Raw genomic sequence first — 24,883 nt, 5'->3', positions numbered from 1 at the left:
ATTAAAGCCTCATACTCAGCGACATTATTAGAGAAAGGATATTTTAATTCGAACAAAAATTCTGATGGAATACCCTCTGGTGAGATAATGAGGATTCCAACCCCTGCACCATCTTTGTGCTTAGATCAATCGAAATACAATTTCCAATAGTTGACCTCTACATCAACTATATTTGCCCCCTGGTCATTCAGATCTTTCGAATTATCCACAAGAAAATTTGCAATGACCTGTCCTTTAACAGTCTTTACTGGGACATACTGCAAATCGAATTCCGTTAATGCCAACATCCATTTTCCCAAACGCCCCCTTAGCATAGGAAAACTAAGTATATACTTAATGACATCGGTCTGTGCAATCACCTTTACCGATTTAGCCACCATATAACATTTTAATTTCATACAAGCATGATATAATGACAAACATAATTTCTCGATCAGGAAATACCTCATCTTGATATCGGTTAAGACTCGACTAAGGTAGTAAACAGCCCTCTCATATCCGTTTTCACTGTCCTGGGCTAACATACACCATATAGTATCTTCAGATGCAGCAATGTACAATTTTAAAGGTTCAAATAGACGAACATTCACCATAATTGGGACTTTAGATAAATATGTTTTAATTGAATCGAATGCTAACTGATGCTCTATGGTCCATTCGAATTTTGAACCATTCTTTAATTTTATTAAAGGCGCAAACACCCTTGTTCGATCTGAAAGATTCGAAATGAACCTTCGAAGATAATTAATCTTCCCCAAAAACGACTGTACTTCTTTTTTCGATTTAGGTGCAGACAAAGATAATATTGCATCTACTTTATTCTTATTGATAGCTATCCCCTTTTTATGAACAACAAAACCTAAAAAGTTTCCAGCCAATACCCCAAAAGCACATTTCAAATGATTCATTTTTAATCATTTCTTTCTCATAGTCAAAAATGCTTTTCTTAAGTGGTCTATATGTTGACTTATAGAAATCGATTTGACCATCACGTCATCGATATACACCTCCATAAATTTTCCAATAAACTCATGGAAAATGGCATTCATTTCCTGTTGATAAGTTGCTCCAGCATTTTTCAAACCAAAAGGCATAACCATCCACTCATACGTACCCAACGCTCCAGGAGAACGGAAGGCAGTTTTAGCCACATCATATTCCGCAATAAAAATTTGGTTATATCTAAAATAACCGTCCATGAAACTAAGGATTTCATTTTCTGCTGCAGAATCTATTAACATATCCGCAATTGTCATGAAATATTCATCCTTTGAGGTAGCATTATTTAAATCTCGAAAATCGATACATACCCTCAATTTTCCATTTTTCTTCATCACTGGAACAATATTCGACACCCACTCCACATAACGATCAGTTCGAATAAATTTTGCTTTGATCAAGCGTTCCATCTCTTCTTTAATTTTCACATTGATTTCAGGAGCAAAACGTCTTGGGGTTTGTTTCACATGTCGAGCATTCGGTTTTAATGCTAATCGATGTTCTACTAATGAATGATCGAGACCAGGCATTTCATGATAATCCCATGTGAAGCAATCTTTAAACTCATGTAACAGATCGAAAAGCTCAGTTCGAAAAGGATCAACAAGATTTTTACAAACATATGTAATTCGAACATCATCATGAGTCCCCAAATTAATTTCTTCTAAAGGATATTGAGATTCAAACCCTTTATAATGGTCATCTTCGATTGAATACTTTTCAAATTCCAAAGGCTCCAAATCATAAATACAATCGCAAGTAAAATCAATGGAATCAGAGATTAAAGAAACTTGATCATTGATTAATTCATTATTACATTTATTTTCCACACAATGAGCCTCTGCTATTAAATCGGCAGTCCGACTCACATCATTAACTTCATTACAAGTAATAGAAGAATCATAACTACATTCGACTAGAGGTGTCGAAACAAACATACTACAACTAGTAGATTTACTACTCCTATCTGATTCAACTTTATCAGAAGAATCATCTTTATTTTCTAAAATTTGGAAATTATTTAAATAATTATGCAAAGTTACCAGGTAATCGGAAACTTCCTCAACCTGGTACATGGTTTAGCCTTTCGAAGTCTTCAAGAAGAACAATCCCAACCCGTCGGCTTGAAGGGTATATCCAGATAGCGTAACTTCACTAAAAGTCCTTTTGAAGTCAAGTAGCACCCTTCATAATTATAAGAATTCAGAGATCGATCAACATTTAAAGGCTTCAATTTATGATTATATATCCTAAAATCGACATGCATCTGTTCGACATAAAGACTCAAATCTGCTTTGACAATTTCAGGCTTGCCTTCTTTAGTCCATAGAAGCACACTCTGATGCACTGTAGATGATACAGCACCTACTCCATGGATCCAATCTCTCCCAAATAAGACATTATAACTAGCCTTTGATGGCACTACCACAAATACAGAGTGTCTCTCCAAAGACCCCACTTTCATCGTCAATGTGACCAACTCATTTGCTGGCGTAGAATTTCCACTAAAATCAGTCACAATGATGTTTGTAGGGACCAACTCCTCGAAATGTTTCCCTACTTTCCCTAACATTCTTTCAGGCAAGAGACTTATTACTACCCCACCATCAATCAGTACCTTGTTTATTTTGAACCCATTCACAACAGCAACAATGTGAAGGGGACGCAAATGAGACATTTGTCTCTTAGTAGGGCAAGAGAAAAAACCTGGCTCATCTTCTATGTGAATAAAAGAGAAAGCCTATTCATCCTCCTGATCATAATCCTCATCCGGATTACCTTCACATTCTCTAAGGTACTCAGTAGGAATTATCGAAATCGTCCCTACCATGTCATCATCTCCTTCGTCAAAATATTCCTCATCGATATCGACGTCTTTATGTTTATCTATCCCAGAAGACTGAGCAACTGCCTTCCCTTTTTCCATCTTTGCTAGAAATTGAATCTCTTTGGGATAAGTCTCCCCATCAGAAGGAAAGACAATTCGGAAATGCACAGAGGGAGTTGCCCCCTTGCTTGCTTCTTTTCCTGCATCAATTTGAAGTTTCTTATTCTGGTTGAAACTTCTTCTTCCACCTCTTCCTCTTGGGTATCCTCTAGCTCGCCCTCGATAAGTGGCATATTGATTTCGAGATGGTGCTCGATGCCCCCATTGAGGATTACGTCGATACAAGTGATCGCGCCTTTGAAAATCTTGACAGTTTCTAATCCACTGAACACCAATAGCATGAGATCAGCTTAAAGGGGTGGTCACATCATGTTGAGAGATTTTAGAACTTGAGCCCTCCACACATCGAATTGGCTGTCTTTGACGTGCGTGTTCCTCCCTGTGAGCCAACTCCTTTTTCATTCTTTCCTTTTTGAAAATTGCTGCTGCTTCAGCATCAAAAATAGCATTACACCGTGGACACAGAGATACGTCCCGGTCTTTGATCTTTTACTGGACTAGAAGTCAAACAAATCATCCCATGTTCTAGGATACACAGATCTTACTTGTGACTCGAAATCATCAAGAGCCACATCAAAATCGTAAGACATTCCTAGCATATTCACACAAAAATAGGGTTCCACATAACTGCATCAGTTTCGAAAGGATCTACATCAACTTTCATCTCCTTCTTGCCATCATCAAATTTCAAACATTCTTTCATGTTTGCCTCTTGAATTAAATCCCTGAAACGGACACAACTGTTAGTCGAATGACTTATTGCTTGATAAAATTTGCAATAAGGCTTTCCTTTCAAATCTTTTACGGAAAGCAAAGTTCTACCCTCAGGTAAAACCAACTGTTTATCTTTAAGCAACACATCGAAAATCTGATCAGATTTTGAGATATCAAAACTATATTTCTTTCCACTTTTAAGTTTTGAATCATTCGACTTTTCACTACCAGGGAGTTTTTTTAATAAAGAACAAACATATGGAGGGCCTTTCTTAAGTTTGGCCAAATCGACTTCTGTTTCAAAATCGATTTCCTCCTCTGAGGATTCCATAGTTACATAAGCAACCTTCTCTTTTTGAGTAAACGGTTTACTTTTCGACCTCTGTTCAGTTCTATGTTTTTCTTTCTCCTTTTTCATAAGCTCAGTCTGCCGAACCTTTTCAACTAGGTGAGCCAAGTCAGGAATATGCACATTAAGCAATTTCCTGCGCATATAAAATCCAAACCCCATAGTTGCTATTTTCACTATCTCATTTTCAGGTAATGTCACATAGCACCTACTTCTAGCATTTTTGAAATGTATTAAATAATCGTCGATGGTTTCACCATCTTCATGTTTCAAAGCTACTAAATTGGTAACTGCTACATTCATTTCCACTCGGTAAAACTGAGCATGAAAAGCAGTTTCCAACTGATTCCATGTTGTAATCGAATTTGGTCTAAGATTCGAGAACCATGTAAATGCATTCTTCGTCAATGACGAAGAAAAAATTTTCATTTTCAAATTTTCATCATTGGCTAGGTTCCCAATCTCGACCAAATAACGAGAAACATGTTCAATTGTCGATTCTCCAACTTCTACAGCAAATTTTATGGTTATTTTTGGATTTTTCATTCCTCTTAGCACTTCGGCCATTTGAACTACTTAGGAAAAAGGAGACACAAAATGTGGCTGATTCATAAAACCAATATTTAATCCAACCCAATTTAAAACCTCCTCTACGATTCGGGTGACCTGATAACGATCACCACGTAATCCATGTAAAACATTATCGGCATTCTCATGTCGATGAACCATGCGAGGATTTTCTCGATTTGGAATATGATTTTCATTTTGAAAAATATTTTCCATCCCCTCATTAGTTCCTCGAGCATTATGCCTCTCGCCTTTATCATAATCGATGATTTGAGCAATCCTCTCATCTTGCCTAGCAAGATGCTCGAATCTCGATTCATGATCGGCCATCATGGGTTCAAGATTATAGTCATTTACTAAGTCAATAAATTAACCAAATCATGGTGATTCTCCTCCACTTGTTGTCGATATACTGCCATTGAATTGGTAGCATTTGAAGTGGAGTCCATATGATACTCACGAGAATATTCAGAGTGTTGTTGTGGGTTTTTCATATTATTCACTCCATTGGTATTCCCAAAGCGGATAGGTAGCATAAATCCGCCCATCGGTGGGGTATAACCAGCAGGAAGACCATAAGGGAGCCAACTAGCGGTTAATGGAGGTTGATACGGTGGTGCAAGGCCACGTGGACGAGTATTGCATCCAACATTTCCAGTATGAATAGTCGTAACGACTATGCTTTCAATTCCAATTGCACCTTAGCTTCCGAACGTGAAGACACGTCGGCTTGTTGCATGGATACTGGTATGCTATTATTGGTGGAAGAACTATCATTCACATTTGATAATTCATCAGCCATGTGAATGATCTTCCCACTTCGTAATCGCATATACTAAGAAATGACTAGAAAGCAGTTATTTTGACACACTTTGATTTAAAACTGTCCCACTGGGCGTGCCAATTTGTTCTGTCGATTTTTAGCAAATCGATGGTGGTTCGATTCTAATGGTCTGGGAGCGAAACCAACTCCTCTATGCGAGTACCGGTTTTCTAGAAGTGCATCAAAGCGTCTTCGATTAGACGAGTTTTGACAATAAAAATATAATAAATTTGTAAAATTAATAAATGCAGTTTGGAAATTAAAGTTCTTAAATAAAAACTAAATAAATTATGAAAAGGAAGATTTGCTTGAAAATTAAAAGAAAAGCAATAACGATGATTTAAATTAAATTGAAAGACTAATCAAACAGAATGAAGTGCGGAAAGATTAAATAGACAAAGGAAATAAAGAACACTGGAAGAATAAACTTAATTGAAATGTTAAATTTTATAGAAAAGAAAATGAATTAAAGAAGAAAGTGTAACTCGATTGCAAACTCAGGGAATCGCTGAGATGTGAGAATGCTTAGAGTATTTTTTCTGAGTGAAAGTTCTAACTCATATTCCTTAACACTTCATAGTATTTATAGACTATCTTACATAACGAATAATTTGATGATAATTAATTACAATTAAATGAAAAATCACAAATTGAAATGCAATCACTTTTGGTAACCGTTTCCATTGTGTGATTGTGGATATTTCCAATATTTTCCTCGTGTGATATAAGCCACAAATTTCCGCTTTCATCAACACTCGAACAGCTCTTCGAAAACTCTTCCTATTCTTCGAATCGAGACTCTTACTCGATTTGACTTTTCCGATCGACAACACAATCAAATCCTAAGTTAGAATTGATTACTTTCAACTTCATCCCGATCCTGTATCTTCTTCGAAAAGGCCATACACCTTGTTTTGATTCATCTTACTTGTATCAAAAATATTTTTCGATCAATAGTAGCATTACTTTAATTATAAATTTACAAAATATAGTTATAAATACGATCATTCGGTCGTTAACTTTAGTCTTTGGATTAGACCATTATCTAAATCGATTAATTAATTTGGCCTAATTTGGTCAAATTCGATAAAATTGTGTAAATAAACTCGATCAAATCTGATAAAATTTGATTAAACTAAAAATAAAATTATTTAACTATTATTACTATTATAACTAGCTAGGATTCAAGTTTTTTTCTATTATTACTATTATAACTAATTAATCAAAATAATGTTACACGTTCAATTTTTTTTATTAATTAATTCTAACTAAATTGATTTAACATAATAAAAATTATTTATATTTAATATTATTTTAAATTCATATTATTTAATTTAGTTAAATTTGGTTCATAAAAATAATTTAAAGGTATAATATTACTCTAATTATAAATCTACAAAGTATAATTATAATTACGGTCATTCAGTCTTTTTTGGGTTAGACCATTATTTAAATCGATTAAATAATTAATTTGGTCTAATTTGATCAAATTCGATAAAATTATGGTTAGCATTCAAGTTTTTTTCTATTATTACTATTATAACTAATTAACCAAAATAATATTACACGTTCAATTTTTTTATTAATCAAGTCCAATTAAACTGATTTAACATAATAAAAATTATTTATGTTTAATATTATTTCAAATCTTATTATTTAACTCGGTTGAATTTGATTTATTACTCTAAGTATAAATCCACAAAGCATAATTATAAATACAGTCATCCGATCATTAATTATAGTCTTTGGGTTAGAGCATTATTTAAATCGATTAACTAATTAATTTAGTCTAATTTAATCAAATTCGATAAAATTGTATAAATAAACTTGATCAAACCTGATAAAATTCGATTAAACTAAAAAATTATTTAACTATTATTACTATTAGGGCAATTTACTAAAATAAACAAATTGGTTGAAATGTTTACCCAAATACATAAAATGGATTTCTCCTACGTGAATGTGCAAATTCAATTATATGTAATCCGTGGGAGGTTAGCACGGTTTAGGGTTTACACGTAAACCGTGGGAGGTTCCCACGGTTTATGAAGAAAGCAAGGCATGCATAAACCGTGGTAGATTACCACGGTTTATGAGGAAAAAGAGATGAGTATAAACCTCTATGACCTACCACGGTTTATGTTGGAGGAGAGTTGTGCATAATACCCTGAATGTTGCCACGGTTTACAATCACTGAAACTCTATATATATGTGAGTGATTGAAGCTCCATCAGAGATCATTTTCACAATGGCAGGTGAGGGAGAGAGTTTTCTAGCCTTAGTGCATTGCTGTGGCAAAATTAAAAAAAGCAAAAGCGAGGGTGTGAAGTTCACTGATAGAGAACCACTGAGTGTTTTCATCAGTTCGTCAAGCTCCTTATCAGATTTGAAGAACAGCATCTTGCAGAAGCTTGGCGTGTTTGGTAGCAAGTGGGTGAAGAAACTATACTACAAGATCCCCATCGCAGTTGTCTCGACCGGTGTTAAGTATGATACCTTTGTGGTTAAGGCTGACGAAGATCTTAGGGTTTTGTTCCATTGCGTAAGGAGTTTTCCGGAGATCAGAATCCATGAGTTGTTCGCGAAGTTGGAGGTCGGTGTTGAAAGTTCTGGGGCATCCGCTCCAGTTCCTGGCTCCACTGCCGCCGGAGGTGCATCTAGTTCCATGCCTACCGTCAGACCGTGTCATCAACCGATAGCATCCCCTTCATTCGCAGTGGATTTAGGCCGAGGAGAGGTTGTTGGTTCTGTAACTTTGGAGAATGCAGCAGTCGATGAGCCTCCTCACGATGTCGGCACTGGGGGTGGCCTGTTAACTTATATGGAAGGCTTCGGTGGACCCGATCGAGTAGAGAACGCAATGTGTGACGATGACTCTGAGCAGGAGCCTGTTGATATCGCAGGGGACAGTGACGATGACACAGGTGCAAATCCACATACGCAGCATATGCCTTCAAGTTCTGCCTCTCAACAGTACCCTCCACACTTCTCGACACTAAACTTGGATGCTCTGGCTCAACAGGAGGACGGAGGTAACATAGTCGGGGGTTCTTCTACAGAATTTCAGATCGGGCAATCATTCCAAAACAAGGATGAAGCTGTGCTGAGTGTGAAGGACTATAGCATCCGGCGAGGTGTTGAGTACAGAGTCATTGAATCAGATCATCTGAAGTATCATGGAAAATGCAAGAAATTCGAGAAGGGTTGTACTTGGTTGATTCGAGTAGCCCTGCGTGCACGCAAGGGCACTTGGGAGGTTAGGAGGTACAATGGGCCACACACATGCTTGGCAACCTCTATTTCGAGTGATCACCGCCAGCTGGATTACCACGTTATCTGTGCGAGGATTCTTCCGTTGGTTAGGGCAGACGCTGCGGTTACGGTAAAGGTTTTGCAAGAAGCTACAGAAGCTGATTACGGGTTCCGGCCTAGCTACAGGAAGGTCTGGATGGCCAAGCAGAAGGCAGTGGCACAAATATATGGCGATTGGGAAGAGTCGTACGCGGACCTGCCACGTTGGATGTTAGGGGTCCAGTCAACAATGCCTGGAACAATCACGGTGTTGAAGACCTCTCCCGTTCGGCTTCGTGGTGAGATTGACGAGTCGACGGTGTACTTTCACCGACTTTTCTGGACATTTCCACCGTGCATTGAGGCATTCCGTCATTGCAAGCCCCTTGTCAGTATTGATGGTACCCACCTGTATGGTAAGTATGGAGGAACGCTGCTGTTGGCAATAGCGCAGGATGGGAACTCGAACATCCTGCCGATTGCATTTGCCCTTGTGGAGGGTGAGAATGCAGAGTCGTGGTCATTCTTCTTGTCCAACCTACGAGAGCATGTAACTCCTCAGGAGGGTATCCTTGTTATCTCTGACAGGCATAATGGAATCAAGGCAGCGCTTGAGGCACCGGAGAACGGCTGGCTCCCTCCCCGTGCTTTCCGAGCGTACTGTATTCGGCATGTGGCGGCCAATTTTGCCCTTACGTTCAAAGGTAAGGACTCAAGGAGGATGCTTGTGAATGCTGCCTACGCAAAGACTGAAGCAGAGTTCTATTACTGGTTCGACATCATGCGGACTGAGAATCCAGCAATGTGTGACTGGGCCAACCGGATGGAGTACGACAAATGGACCCAACATGAGGATAGCGGTCGAAGGCTCGGGCACATGACAACCAACATTAGTGAATGTGTGAACTCGGTGTTAAAGGGAACTCGCAACCTCCCGGTCACATCTTTGGCTAAGTCAACTTACGGGAGGCTTGCTCAGCTGTTTGTGGTCCGCGGACAGGCAGCAGAGGCACAAATTGGTGCTGGGCATGAGTTTTGTCAAGCCTTGGTCAAGGCTATTGATCGGAATATAAGAGACTCTAGGTGCTTCACGGTGACGTTGTATGACAGGCATCAATCCGAGTACACGGTCGCCGAGACAACACCAACCGGGAGCTTCTCACTGGGAAGCTATAGGGTTTCCCTTAAAGATAACACATGCGACTGTGGCCACTTTCAGGCGCTACACTATCCTTGTTGCCATGCCATTGCGTGTTGCGCATACTCCCGCCTTAATTGGGCGTCATATGTTCACGAGGTATATCGTATGAGTGAGGTGTTCAACGTTTACAAGCAGGGTTTTTATCCACCTATCCCTGAAGGACTGTGGCCTCCATATGGAGGGCCAACTATCATACCTGACCCTGACTTGAGGCGTGCAAAGGAGGGTCGTCCTAGGGCAACCAGGATCCGTGGTAGTATGGATCAGTCTCAGGAGAACCAACCTAAGCGCTGTGGGTTATGCCGTCAGCCTGGCCATACGCGCAGGAACTGTGACCAGCGAAGACAGACTGGTGGAGGGTAAGCCTAGAGATCATGCCGTTTATGATGTGTTCTATGTGGTTTTAGTTTTTTTTAGCCATGTATGGTTGGTTAAGTCTATGACTGCCAACATGTTATTTTAATGCGCTAATTTCGTATTAGTAAATTGCGTTTATGATGTGGTCTATGTGGTTTTAGTTTTTTTTAGCCATGTATGGTTGGTTAAGTCTATGACTGCCAACATGTTATTTTAATGCGCTAATTTCGTATTAGTAAATTGCGTTTAATTTATATGTTTGAACTGATTTACTTTTGTATCGTTAAAAATGCGCATGATAATTCTGAATGAAATAACATAACATTATACAAGTACAAATAAACTGACAAAGTTCATACTAGACATGAAAATAAACATAACATTATACAAAACCATAAAGATAAGACATCTCACTAAGATGCTAAGTAAATAAACTGACAAAGTTCATACTAGACATGAGAATATGACATAACTAATCAGAATCCTCAATGGTGTCACTATCATCATCGTCAAACTGACGAAGTAGGTGACCTCCTGTGCCACACAATGGAGGACGTCTAAGTCGCCTCGGCCTCTGATCTGCCGCTGGTGCTGATGGCTGTCCGGGAACAGCACTAAATGCGGAAGCAGGTGTCCCTCCTAAGGTGAACCAGGGATCAGACGGGGATGCTGCAGGCTGGTTCAGGTCAACAGGCAGCTGACCCTGAATGTCGTCAACCCGTGGCTGCTGATCAGGGAACTGGGCAGGGTCATCAGCCATCTGTGGCCTATAATGGGTACCATCATCATCCCTGAGCATGTCTGCTATATCCATGTAGAACTCTGACTGAGTAACGGGATCATCGATCTCCATCCCGACAGCCGCCGTAGTAAACTCAGCAAATGCATGTGGGGGCATGTTCGCAAAGAGCTGAGAGCTACTACCCACATCGAACGTCGGCTGATCCATAGCTGACGCTGAAACACCTACATCCTCACCAACAGCGTGCTGCGTGCCATCATCCCCAACGGATGGTCCTGGACCTCGAGCCCCTGCACGACCATCCCGCCCAGGCTGACGTCTGGCTCTGCGTCGAGGAACACGATAATCCACTGCATCCCCATGCTCAGGTCTCTCGATCCGTCGTCCTGGTGCCTATGCGACGACGGCGATCGACTCGCCTGTTATCCGGTCTGTCGTAAACGTGCACCCTGGGAGGAGCCTGGGACAACCCTCTGTGACGTGCCTCCTCAGACAACAAAATCGGCCTCGGATCCTGGAATGCATCATCCAGGGATAGGAATCTGTGCGCCACACGGCACCACCAATCCAGGTACTCTGATGATGGACCGGGGTCAGGGACTCGATCAACCCATATGACTGACTGAACCCGAGAGTCCCAATACTGATGCCACTCCCGGTAATATGTGGGGAACCACCGGTCACCACCCCTGCCATCCTTTGCATGTAACCAATCTATGTTCAGAGCCGGCTGAGGGAGATGCTGAACACCGCCGAACTGTGGTAGCACCCTATCAACCTGGTGCCACTCAATCGCCGCAAAATATATCAGGCTAGTGAGGGCAGTCCAAAGCCTACGGTGCTCCTCAACTAGTATCTCGGGATGAATAACAGCAGCAACCTCGACAGAAGAATAAGGCTCCCACAGAAACTGTATCAAAACAGTTACAATGTCGTTAGAACAGAAAATTTAGCATAAACCAATGCAAGTAAGATCAATATCTAAGTAACTCACATCATGGACACGCAATCGATCCAACAAAAGGCGTGCAGAAGCTAATCTTTGGGCCCCTCCATCGTTTCTCGGCATAAACGTGGCCCACCTACGAATTTCATTCAAATGATGTCAAAATGAAGAATAACACATGATGTTGAATAATTCAAGAACCGAAAATATAAAACCAAACCTGGAAGCAAGAGGAAACCCAAATCTATCAAATCCACTCGGCCTAAGAGTGGGAAACCTCCAGAAAATCCAAGACTGTAGAAGCTGAAGCGGCCCAGCCAAGTTAACAACGTTTCTGTTTGTTCCACGACAAAGACATCTATACAACCAGGCCAGCGCAGCCGAGCCCCAGCTATATCTACCCAAGTCGTCCAACGATGCCAAATAAGGCAACCACCGAAGGTGGACCCTGTTTGCATTCTTGTCCGCAAACAGCTGAGAGGACAACAGCATCAGAATATAGGCACGAGCGTATACACGCACGGTCTCATCACTAGCATCTGCTGGGAGAACCCGGAACCTCTCATGGAACCATGTGTAGCACACTGTCATCTGCTTAACTTTACTCTGTGGAGGTAACTCCCCAAACAACTCCCGGAACCACACCCATGCTGGCCTATCGTGTTCCATAAAATTCTCAAACTCGGTCAGACACCCACTAACGGGCTCACCATCGATCGGCAAACCAAGCTGATATGCCACATCTTGCAAAGTAATACTGCACTCCCCAAAAGGCATATGGAAGGTGTGCGTCTCAGGACGCCACCGCTCAATAAATGCGCTAAGGAGAGGCTCATCGACCCAGAACCACTGACTGTTAAGCCTAGCCAAATGATACAACCCCGCTGTCTCCAGATAGGGTATAATCCGATCATGTAACGGCATATTCTGTTGTCTTCTGACGCCGCTAATAACCCTACCAGGCTGCAAAATGTGGGTAAAAAAAACCTTCAACATAAATCCATCACTAAAACCATCAAAAATAACTTATAAAAAATTACTACAATAACAATAAAAATAATAAAATTAAATTCTACTAACAATAACCATGGTCATAGAAATTTCTAACCTACGAGTAATATTTCTACTAACAATAACAATAATAATTTTAATATTTATATAAATAAGTCTAATCAGAGTAACAATAAGGATAAACATAAGAAAATATATTTTTACCAACAATAATCCTAATAATATCAATATTTATATAAATAATTTTTCTAGGAATAACAAGAAGAATAAAAATAAATTATTCTTACTAACCATAGCCATAATAATGTCAATTTCTATATAAACAATTATATTTATATTAACAATAACCATAACAATATCAATATTTATATAGATAATATTAATCAGAATAACGATTTAAATAAACACATAAAAAAATAATTTTACAAATAACAACGCTCATAACGTCAACATTTATATAAATAACATTACTAACAATATTAATAACAATGTTAATAATAATAACTTACCTCTTCATCGAGGTATCCTGCCACGTGAGCAACACCATTTAGTCGGTACAAGCGATCCTCAGACTCCGCTGGCTCCATCGGATTCCTCCTTCAAACCTTCAAAGATTTTCCAGAAGCTCCTCTCAACACAACAACTTTCAAAATTTTTTGGTGAAGCAAATGAACCGTGATAGCCTTCAACGGATTACATATTTATATACTACAACGCATAAACCGTGGGAGGTTAGAGGGGTTTATGCCTATGCAAACTTCTTCATAAACCGCGGTAGGTTACCGGGTTTTATACTCATATCATTTTCTTCATAAACCGTGGTAACCTACCACGGTTTATGCATGCAACTCAATGTTCAAAAACCGTGGAAACCTCCCACGGTTTACGTAGAAAAGCAAAACCGTTCTAACCTCCCACGGATTACATATAATTGAATTTGCGCATTCAAGTAACAGGATCCCATTTTATGTATTTGGGTAAACATTTCACACAGTTTGTTTATTTTAGTAAATTGCCCTTACTATTATAACTGATTAGCATTTAAGTTTTTTTCTATTATTACTATTTTAATTAATTAACCAGAATAATGCTGCATGTTAAATTTTTTTATTAACCAAATCTAACTAAATTAATTTAATATAATAAAAATTAATTATATTTAATATTATTTCAAATTTTATTATCTAACTTAATTAGATTTAGTTCATATAAAATTTATGATATATAACATTACTCTAATTATAAATCTACAAAATATAATTATAAATACGGTCCTCCGATCATTAACTTTAGTCTTGAGGTTAGACAATTATTTAAATCGATTAAGTAATTAATTTGGTCTAATTTGATCAAATTCGATAAAATTGTATAAATAAACTTGATCAAACCATATAAAATTTGATTAAAATAAAAAAATTATTATTTGCTATACATAATATTTTTTTATTAAATATATTACAAAATAAAATTTAACTATATTTACAAATTTAAAAGGATAAGTATTTAATTTAAAATAAAACTAAAAAAGATATTTATTATAAAAATAAAAAAAATAAAATAAAAATTTATATAATTATGCCCAAATTAATTGATTCTAGTTATTATTTTAACCAATAATCCAGCAACTTAATAATTAGATCAATTTAAATATCGGTTCAATTCTAATAACTATTCTATAAAATATTTGGCTATAGTTGCCATGCATAATTTTTAAAGCTAAATTGATATTTATCATATTATATATATATTTTGGTAAAAACTCGTGTGTAATTGTTTTTATATAAAATTGTTAGTTAAAAATAATTAGATGATTTGATATGTTTGACAAAATTATTATCTAATAATTTTTCATTAACAATTTCATATAAAAACAATTGCATGTGAATTTTTATCATATATTTTTATAAGACACGCGATTTTGACATCAATATTTTTTTAACAATTAACATACTTTTATTTATTTTGTTTATTATAAAATAATTTAAATATATAATTAATTAATTAATAACAATAATAATTTTATACGAGTGTCAACTATATGAAATTGCGAATAATGTTATTAAATTGATACTGCATGTTTTTAAAGTATTTAGTATGGATTTTGTTAACAAATTAAGAAAATTAAAAGTGGAAAGTTTTTAATTGAAACAAGGAAACATTAAAACTTTTCTATTTTTAGAAATCAAATTAATTTTTGCTTTGACTTTCCAATTTTGTGGCCCAATACAACAGTAGCCCACGGTTTTTTCATCCTTCTATTTCTAATTTCTATATAAAGCAAACCCCTTTTCTCCATGTCACTCTCTCTCTCTCTCTCTCTCTGAAACCCTTGCTCTCTCTTCAGCTCGTGCTTGTGGAGAAAGTTACGTCAAGTTCGGGGCTTTCTTTCCTCTCCCGCCAAATCCTTGCGTGCGTTCACGCGAGCACTGATTTCTTGGTGTCCTTCACTTGCATGCTGCATGCTTCGCTTTATTAACCACGGTATGTTATCATATTCGTCAACAATGTCGTCAATTTCAAGTCATCTACGCTTGATTGATTAGTTTTAGTTTGATTCTTTAACTCCGGATGCTGCATTGCAGAGAGTTGTTAATGCTAATTATTGAAGTTCTCGACTTTTTTCCGTTGTTGATATTCATAATTTGTAAGGTAGGGAATTGGTAAATAGTTTGTGTTTCAAGTAGCGTAGGACTGTAGCTAAATTGATTATAGCCAGGACTCTGTTTTTTGGATTATCTGTCGTATTGTTATGATAGTTGGATAATATTAATCAATTCTATAGCTAGGAGGATAGAATGAGCCTCAACGTGGCCCTTTATGTGCACTTCTTTGAATCTTTGGTGTGTTAAATACAAATCTTTCAGACTATTATTATGGTATTCTTTTACTAATTATGGCTGTTTTTACTCCAGATATCTGCCCATTGAAATGGTTTCCGGAGGAATGCAAATTCAGACGCGCTTGGGGAGGAAAAGGAAGCTAAAGCAAGAGGATAGTTTTAACTTAGTTGAAGAGGGTTCTAGACATAATGAAATTCGAGGTGAAAAAGATTTGAACCAAATGGACCAGAGCGTTCAATCCATAGATCGTATCTCGCAACTGCCCGAACATGTCATCCATCACATCTTTGCCCAGCTTCGTAATGTAGATGATGCAGTTCGAACCAGTGTACTGTCCAAGAGATGGAGAGCACTGTGGTATTCTTATGCTGTTTTGGTTTTTGATGAAAGAAAGTTCATTGCAGGAATTCGACATGGAAATAGTTATAACAAGAAAAAGAGATTTAAAGATTATGTATCTAACAGTCTACAAACCCGCATTGAGGAAAATCCGGACATTCAGAAATTGGTGCTGCATATGACATCCTGTAACTTAAAAGCTGCTCCACAGGTAGCCCATTGGTTAAGTATTGCCAGCGGAATGTGTATCAAAGAACTGGATCTCCATTTTGGCATAAAAAACAGCAGGCGCTATTCATTGCCAGAAACATTCTTTTTGTCCAAAACATTGACTGGGATAAGGTTGAGTGGCTGTAAACTGGATGCTTGCGATAACATAATGCTTCCATATCTTCGTAGGCTTTGTCTGCAAAAAATTGACTTAGCTGAGCACAACGTTCAAAATTTTATCTCTGGCTGTCGCTCAATTGAGGATTTAAGATTCATAGAGTGTGCAGGTTTGAAAAATCTACAGGTTTCAAATCTTCTTCGACTCAATAGGGTTGACGTCCACCACTGCAAGCAACTGAATACGGTTGATCTCAGTGCTCCTAATCTAGACACATTTTGGTATCGTGGCAAGAAATCAACATCTTGTAAAGTTAATTTAGAGGGCTGTAAGTCTCTGAGAAGGTTGTCATTAGATCACCCTCAAGTGACACGTGAGTTTTGTAAAAATGAAATCTCCAAGTTTCCTTTGCTTGAAAATTTGGATTTGAGTTTACCCGATAAGATGAAATATGTTACAATTTCTAACCCGCAGCTCCGGAGAATTGTTTTGAAAGGAAGCAACAAGTTGAGTTTTGTTCTAATAGACACCCCTAATCTTCTGTCCTTTGAGTACAAAGGTGAAACAATGCCTTACGTTCGTATTGATCCTTTCTGCCTCAGAGATGCCAAACTTTCTCTAGAATCTCGAGACCAAGATATTGTACATGGTGACAGATTCTGGTTTTTAGCAAGAGCGTTTATTCGTAAGTTCGATAGTAAAGGATTTAAATTGGTTCTCCAATCCAGTAAGGTACTTTTCTTCAAATTTCATCTCATATTTGCTTTGCTGCTTTGATCCTATGCCATTTCCTTATCTTATTTTTTCATATACTTTTACTCACTTGGTTGCTTAATCCAGAATATTGCTATACATGAGGATTTGACCAACATCAGCCTTCCTCCATTGCCAGACCTCAGCATTAAAATTTTCAAATCTCCTTCAGCACGTCTTGAAGACATAGTATATGGTTCGTTGCGGACACATCCTGTCTTGGTAACTATTATATCACCCCGTGGCAGTGACTTCCTCAAGGTATTTCTTTTTTGGATTTTCAATACGTGTTCAGTGATTATGCAAGGCATTATTTTATTTCTGTCAAAATCTTACTTTGCTATTATTTCCAATGTGACATCATTGCAGTTAGTGTATACAATGATAAGGTTCAGAGGCGAGGATCCAATCTGTTGCAGCTATAGCACTCCGAGCAATAAATGCTGGCGGCACTTCTTGAAAGATGTCAAGATTAAAAACCTGAATGGTGAGGAGTTTGAAGTTGGGGACGACAAATGTGCTCCTCATAGCTCAACCTGGTGTAACTGGTGTAAGTCATTGTATGCATCAAGGTCGTGCCAGATGATTAATCTTAGATTGTTCTGGAGTTTTCGATTACAGCATGTGGAGACAGCGGAAACCCTACAAAATTTGTAAATGGCTGACAGAAAATTGTTTAAACACTGCTATTTGGAATTTATTCGATTGGCACTATTCTTTTCTTAGCGTCTCCTTTTTAAAATTCATGTCATGAAGTTGCTGGTAATTTTGTTCCGAGGAAGATTTTCTATATTGAGCATGATTCCTACCATCCTTCACACAGGATACTTAGACAAATATTGCCAGATGTTATGTATTCCATTTGGCGTGTCAATGGAGTATCATAGGGAATGGGGACACTGCTTTATCATAATTCAAAAGCGATATTCTCTTAGAATCAGATTCTGCATAAAATGCACCAACTTTGATTGCCTATATTAAACATCAGTTCCCATCACTGTTAATAGTTGTGCTGTCATAACATAACTTCTTTTGATCTCAGTTATACATCATCTCACAATCTAATTGCCCTTATGGTAAGTATGAACAACTCCCTGTTGTTTCTTACAATCTAATTTGTGTATCTTCTTAGTCTTCAATGTTTGTTCAGTAGAACTACTCATGCAAAGGGACTAGTCCAGTTTTATATTGCCAAAGTTAAATAGGAACATCTTGTAAGAATATATCTATAGCAATTGGCAAGGCAAAGTTTTGGTCTGAATAACAATGGTCATGCTGTTCATTTATGCTATTGTTAAAAGTTTTAGCACTGCTTACATTGTTATGCTTCTTTTCAGTCAAGTTTCATCTGTTTTCATCATCATATAGTCTAAAAAATGTTGTAGGAAGGAACAGGTAAGAAGAAGAAAAGCATAACAGTGGGATCATGGGGAGGAAATGGAGGGAAAAGCTGGGATGATGGGAACTTCACAGGAGTGAGAGAAATCACATTAGTTTATGATCGCTGTATAGACTCGATCCGTGTGGTTTATGATAAGAATGGAAAGCCTTTCACTGCTGAAAAACATGGAGGAGTTGGAGGCAAAAGAACAGCTGAGGTAAGTTCAAAACAAATATACAAGGCTAAGTGCCATCTGATTCATGTAGCTAAGTCTTGGATTGACTTATACCATGTTTGATTTGATGTCTCCCAGATTAAGCTGCAATATCCAGATGAGTACTTGATCAGTGTTAGTGGTCACTACTGTCCGGTTGTGCGTGGTGGCACCCCAGTTATTCGGTCCTTGACGTTCAAGAGCAACCGCAGAACGTTTGGACCATACGGAGTTGAAGAAGGCACCCCATTCACCTTCTCAGTAGATGGAGGGCAAGTTGTGGGGTTCAAGGGGCGAAGCGATTGGTATTTGGATTCGCTTACATTCACGTTGGCAAGTGCACCGTCGTCAAAGTCACTGATGAACAAGGTTCAGAGAGGCTTGTACAGGCTTACAAGCACTGCTCCAAGATCTACGTCTCTGAAGGAGAACCAGTAAGAACATAGGGAATTTAGTACTCAGAGTGTGGATATCTTATGCAGTTATGTTTGTGAATTGTGATCTTAAACTTTCGTTTTTCTTTACTAGTTTATGTAAGGAATATCGTCTGGTTTGAGAATAAAATATAGTCTATGTGAAACGAGGATATTGTGATGTTAGCTAACAAGCCATAACAAAATAAAATTGTGTTTTGTATACGATTTTTATTCTTCTAAGTAATTTTGTTTTTCTAATGTAATTGATTAGTAAAGAACTTAACACCATCTATATCCACTTAGAAACACGAGTGAATATAAAATATCTTGAATAAACAGTAGGTTAAAAGTGATGGTATTGTATTCTGGTTTTGTTGGCGGAATATAAACCACATGAGTAGCTTATTGCTTTAGTCTGACAGAATTGGATGCCAAAATATTCGTAAATGTAGAAAGATCTTCGCTTCATTTTCAAAAAGCTGATGCGCACTAACCATATACATAGATAGAAGTGCCTAGTTAAATAATATATATCCGATTCGTAGCAGAAAATGCGATCATTCCATGTGGAAAGTAGCATGTTAAACTGGAATGGAATGAACTGTAGCTTAATAGCTCAGAATAGGAGACGTCTAAAACCATTATTCATCATCACTCTATCTCACTCTGATACTATAAAATTATGGTTTTGTCTCACAGTTTAAGCTACAATGACCAAAATGAGTTATTGGTCAAGTTGAGTGGGTATTGTAGGTAATTGACATTTGAGAGCAATTACAGAAGCTTTGGACCATATGGAATTGAAGGAGGCACAAACGCAACTATGAACTAAACGATCATGCATGAATCAATTTGATCTCTGAAAAGATTATCAATCAAACAAATAAACAAAGAAATTTAGAACATAAAGCTAAGTCTGCATAATAAAACAGCAACAAGATCTTAGGAACCAAATTCAGTAAAATATACACAAACCACTCCTCTCATTCATTCTCAATAAGGTTCAGTATCAGCAATCATGATCATCAACATCATTTAGTTCTAGTAATAGTAACGATAATTAACAATGTAGCTTATGTAACACTGCATTCAAAACACGATTCTTCCAACCGTTCTTGAAAAAATTATAAGTTAACCTCTAGCCTTGAGCTCGGCGAGGCGCCTGGAGAGGTCGTCCTCGTCAACCTTCTCGGTCTCCATGGCCGGCACGGCGTGTGCTGCCGGCTGAGGGAGTCCGACGGAGACCTGAAGGCCGTAATCGTCGGCGACCTGTTGCATGAGACTGTTGACCTCACCCTCCGGCGTGGAAAGCGAAGTGGATCCAGCCATGGAGCTTTCCATGAACTCAGCCTGGACCTCCATGTTGACGAACTGCTTCTCGAATTGATCCATTGTCTCCGACATCTTCTGGAGGTTTCCGGTGTTGAGCGATGACTCGAGGGACTTGACGATGTTCCCCATGGACTTGCTTATGGTGGACATCTTGGCCTGCGTGTCGAGGCGAGCGACGACGGCGTCTAGGCGCGATGCAAGGCGGAGGTAGTTCATCTGTTCGGTGCGCTTGCGAATGGCGTTCTCCGCGTAGATTCGAGCGCCGTCCATGTTCCCTTTCTCGATGGCCTTCTTGACCTTGAGCTTCTCCGATTTCTCTTCCTTCTCGCACTTTCGTGCCTGCCGCTGTAGCGATTTCGAGGTGAATTTGAGTTCCATGATCTGGTTCATCAGCTTCTCCGTGTTCCCCATGATGATCGATTCGATTCAACGGTTCCAAAAAAGGATACCTAGGGCTTTTCCACAAACAACATTTGAAAATTTTGAAACAACGGAGAGAAAGAAGAAAACAAGATAGAGAATATGAATTTGGATGGGAAGCTGTATTGTGGGAAACAGGGAAAGTGTTTTGCTTTTAGCACACGATTTGGGCTTCCTCTTGGAAACTTGCTTTTTTTTTTGTAATATTCTTTTTAGACTCGCACACGGCCCATTTATTTATTGGAAAATGCAAAAAATGCAGATCACATGGATGTAAGCCCCGTTCTGTTGGTGGTAGCACCCCCACCTATGTGAATCACTGTAAAATCGACCACGTGCTTCGGCGGCAAATTGAAGGCTCCACACGTGTCTCAGCCAATTTGCCAGCACGAAGATTACTCGTTACCGAGTCTGCATCTCTGCAGATCATGGCCCGGGGACTTTCCTGAGCCTAGCGGGTTGCAATGGCCCAATCACAACACCACGTGATCCAGTTTAAGACTAGTAGTGGCTTGCAAAAATATAAGTATGATAAAACTGTGATCGTTCAACGATGTACGACTAATCATAAACCCTTTGATCTCATCAAACACCTTACAGAATTTCAAATTTCCAGTGTCAATACACCAATTCTAAATGCAAATACAAACCAATGTCATACAGCAAAAGTAGTGGAGAAAGTAATCATCATATATATATACTAGCAACACCGTGAGTTCTTCGCTAAAATGGATTTTTTCCCTATCTTATTTATATATATTGCTAATAATGTTCGATTTATATCATTTGTGATTTCTTTTTGTGAATATAATCTTTGAATATATTCTGGATAATAAGCGGTACTGTACATTTGAATATTTTGTTAGAAGACTTGAACCACTTGACTTAGAATGGGTGGTAAACAAATTCTATTATGGTCTATGTTCATTTATGTGTAATCTGGTATGACTTTTTCAGTTTTTTTTCACTCCTGAACTCTGATAGAGATACAATCACTAGGTGCCAAATATCATTGCGTTAGTACTCTTATCCTCAATGGAATTTTAGTTAATTAGTTAGATTTAATATGGTTGTATTAACATGATGGATTGGAGAGATGGTTGTCTTCTTTTTTTCTTTTGTTTTATTTTTTCATTTTTTGCTATTAAAAGAGAAGACTAAAACCCCAAAGAGATGGTTGTCTTAACATAAAAAATACCATGTGATTCTACTTCAGTTAGTACAAAATTATCAAAGAGAAACTGCTAACATTTGTTAATAGACAAAGCATCAATTAGTCTATGCAACGGCTCGAGTGTCCTCTGCTAGTAGGATATATTAGGAGTGGCATTTTGTTTACTTTAAGTTCAACTTACTTACTCTTTCTGACTTTCTACACAGTCATCTGAGTCGAAGTATAACTCCTTCTAGTGCTGAGATATAACTCCTTCTTCCGTCTATTTGGAGTTTTTTGTCCTAAGAGCACAGATCGAGCTATACTTCACCATTGGGACCTGTAAAAAGACTCCAACACTCAAATAAGAAAAAATATAAGATGAAGTATATGTTATTCAATAATTCTGATTTATAGATAAATTTTAGGCCAAGTTATAGGATTAATAGGTAAATTTGGGCGGAACTATAGATAACAAATCACTTCCCATTACATTCTCTATTTTTTCTTTCTTTATAATATGACCTTCAGTTCACTAGCTTCTGTCTCACATCACATGGAACCCAACTTGATTACTTTCGGGTTGAAGTACAAGAAAATTGTTAGACACAAGGATGCTAATAATGTGAATGATCTACAACAAATTACAAATGTGTAAATCGTGATAATCTAAAAGCTTAGCCCATAGCTACATCAAGCCAACGCATAAGTTATCTTGAACTTTGTAATCATTTCTGTAAATGAAGCACAAACTTTGGGAATGACTCGGTAACAAATGAGTCAAGCTGAGTTTATTTTTATCGATCACCGATCCTTACATCCTCCATACAAAATCTTTCTTCTTCCCTTTATTGATCTTTCTTTTATTCTTTTTTATCTCGATCACTTTTACTCTAATAATCATTTTTGTTCCTTATTTATTCTAATGGATACAACTCATTTATCATTTATTAGATTAGAGAAAAGGACAATTTAGTCCCTGACCTTTTTACCCGCGGACATTTTCATCCCTGAGCATTGGAAAATACATTTAAATCCCTGACGTTCCTGAAAATAAGACCGATCAGTCCCTCCATCCATGAGCCACCCTCAGAGCGGACAGAAAACGCTGAGCTGGCTCCCCCTATGCTTACCTGGCTCAACGGCGTTCCCACGTAGCACGTTAGTGGGATGTAGGATTTGAAAACGGGACACATAAGTCCCTCTCACTCAAAACGACGTCGTTCTGAGTGCTGCCCTAATACTAAAATTCGTTTGGGTCGTTCCTTCGTGGTGGCGGCTGGTGGTGAGGAGAAGACTTGTTCAAATTTCAGTAATGGCGACGAAGAAGGCATCATCAACCTCAAGAAGAAGCATTAGTGAAGTAAGAGAAGAAAATTCTGTTTCAAGCTCAATTCCATGTGGTGTTCATGCTGACCATCCAAACGACGCCGTCGCCCCTAGGTGCTTTTGTGGAGTTTATGCAATAATGTATATGTCGAGGACTAGCAGCAATCCTAACAGAATCTTCTTGGATTGTCCATTCTATAAGGTAAATTTAAAAATTCTGGCTTTGGTTTGATCTGAGATGGATGCGGGCAGTAGATGATTTTGATGATTTTGACAGGGAAAGAAACCTCATTGTAAATTTTTTATTTGAGTCGATGAGCATCTTGCCAGAATAGGAAGCAATTGTTGCATATGTGAGAGCAGACATTTCGTTGAGAAACATGTTGAAGTTGTAGAAGAGGTAGAGAAAAAGGAAGATGAATTGGATCATAGAATGGTTGTTTTGGAGGAGAAGATTATTGCTTTGGAGAAGAAGAAAAACCCATTAGCCTTGTGTATTTCTATAATTATATTTGCTGTTGTTGTTTCCTTTTTTGTAGCTATTGCTTGAGAGATGAACTATAACAATCATGATAGAGAATAGTATGTTGTAGGTTCATCTTATGTATTGAAACATGCCATTTTGACAAGTTATGGTCCTGTAATCTAAATGGAACTCGAGTTATAATATCAGTATGTTGAACTTATGTTTTGAATATCTAAATAAACATGGAAACATTGAGGAATTAGAGGCAGTAGTTGCATGCATAATTTAGAAAGAGAATGTTATATTGCTAAACAAGTTGTTCATAGCCATTGTTTACTAAATCTTTCCAAAATGAACAAGTCTCATAAATTGAATAGTTTGATGAAGTTTAATATGTCAAAAGTAAGCCTCAAACACAAAATACAAAGCATAAGCCAAACTGTGCAGAAATAGGTATAAACCTAAACTCCAAAATCAACATAACTTTAAGCTACACAATTCTTCACTTCTTTGGCACAATGGTAGGTGGATTAGGGATGAATTTGAATAATCTGGTTGTGGCCGTGCTTGCTGCCACTAATGTCTCCTGGGTAGCTGCTGCACTTGTTCCTGGTAGGACTTGAGGTGGTTGTGGGCCAGCGGAGTTTGGCTGACTTTGAGGGGGGTTGTGGACTGGGGCATAACAGAGCTGGTGGCCTGAATATCTTCTGCCTGGGCTTCATCTTCGGTAGAGTTGCTTGACTTTTTTGGGCCGCTGTTGATGGAACTTGGAGTGGAGGTCTAAACGGTGTCCTCCTGGTTGCTGGTCCTGGCCTGACTTAGGGTGCTGCTGGTGTTGCTGCCACAGGATTGGAAGGACCTGTGATGATACCACTTGAGACTTGTGTTGAGAGATGGGTTGAAAAGCATTGTAATTATTCAAACCAATTAGACAAAGTAGTCATTAATTAATTAATGATGCACA

The 24,883-nt window shown here is 38.1% G+C and overlaps 3 protein-coding genes across 7 annotated transcripts; 1 reads left to right on the top strand and 2 right to left on the bottom strand.

The window, feature by feature from the left end:
* Positions 1-3,548: 3,548 nt before the first annotated feature.
* Positions 3,549-4,577, bottom strand: LOC107458936 (uncharacterized). Its single transcript, XM_016077151.1, has one exon. It carries the CDS (start codon positions 4,575-4,577, stop codon positions 3,549-3,551), a length of 1,029 nt encoding a protein of 342 aa, XP_015932637.1.
* A 10,697-nt stretch (positions 4,578-15,274) lies between these two features.
* On the top strand, positions 15,275-19,439 carry LOC107458999 (jacalin-related lectin 19). 5 transcript variants are annotated; one of them, XM_052252262.1, is made up of 5 exons: positions 15,275-15,429; positions 15,861-17,187; positions 17,296-17,469; positions 17,578-17,758; positions 18,594-18,715. In XM_052252262.1, coding segments are annotated over exons 2-5 (1,668 nt in total). In that variant the 5' UTR covers positions 15,275-15,429; positions 15,861-15,876; the 3' UTR covers positions 18,596-18,715. The 5 variants fall into 5 exon arrangements, with proteins under 5 accessions (XP_052108222.1, XP_052108221.1, XP_020983580.1 ...); XM_052252261.1 differs by lacking the exon at positions 18,594-18,715 and having other exon boundaries at positions 17,578-18,128; XM_021127922.2 differs by lacking the exons at positions 15,275-15,429; positions 15,861-17,187 and adding an exon at positions 18,903-19,439 and having other exon boundaries at positions 17,339-17,469; positions 18,594-18,806.
* Positions 19,440-20,115: 676 nt separating this feature from the next.
* LOC107459003 (ESCRT-related protein CHMP1B) lies at positions 20,116-21,112 on the bottom strand. The gene has a single exon (XM_016077227.3). The coding sequence runs from the start codon at positions 20,960-20,962 to the stop codon at positions 20,351-20,353; it is 612 nt and encodes a 203-aa protein (XP_015932713.1). The 5' UTR covers positions 20,963-21,112; the 3' UTR covers positions 20,116-20,350.
* Positions 21,113-24,883: the final 3,771 nt, after the last annotated feature.

The sequence above is a fragment of the Arachis duranensis genome, chromosome 7, assembly GCF_000817695.3.
Source record: "Arachis duranensis cultivar V14167 chromosome 7, aradu.V14167.gnm2.J7QH, whole genome shotgun sequence".
Classification (NCBI taxonomy): Eukaryota; Viridiplantae; Streptophyta; class Magnoliopsida; order Fabales; family Fabaceae; genus Arachis; species Arachis duranensis.
The sequence above is the reverse complement of the archived record's forward strand: the minus strand, read 5'-3'. Positions and strand labels throughout refer to the sequence as shown.

Excerpts from the sequence above, each read along its gene's own strand:
- LOC107459003 (XM_016077227.3), bottom strand. The coding sequence starts at position 20,962 with ATGGGGAACACGGAGAAGCTGATGAACCAGATCATGGAACTCAAATTC.
- LOC107458936 (XM_016077151.1), bottom strand. The coding sequence starts at position 4,577 with ATGGCCGAAGTGCTAAGAGGAATGAAAAATCCAAAAATAACCATAAAA.
- LOC107458999 (XM_052252261.1), top strand. The coding sequence starts at position 15,877 with ATGGTTTCCGGAGGAATGCAAATTCAGACGCGCTTGGGGAGGAAAAGG. Across the intron at positions 17,188-17,295 it reads TGGTTCTCCAATCCAGTAAG|AATATTGCTATACATGAGGA; the intron begins GTACTTTTCTTC and ends TGCTTAATCCAG. Across the intron at positions 17,470-17,577 it reads GTGGCAGTGACTTCCTCAAG|TTAGTGTATACAATGATAAG; the intron begins GTATTTCTTTTT and ends ACATCATTGCAG.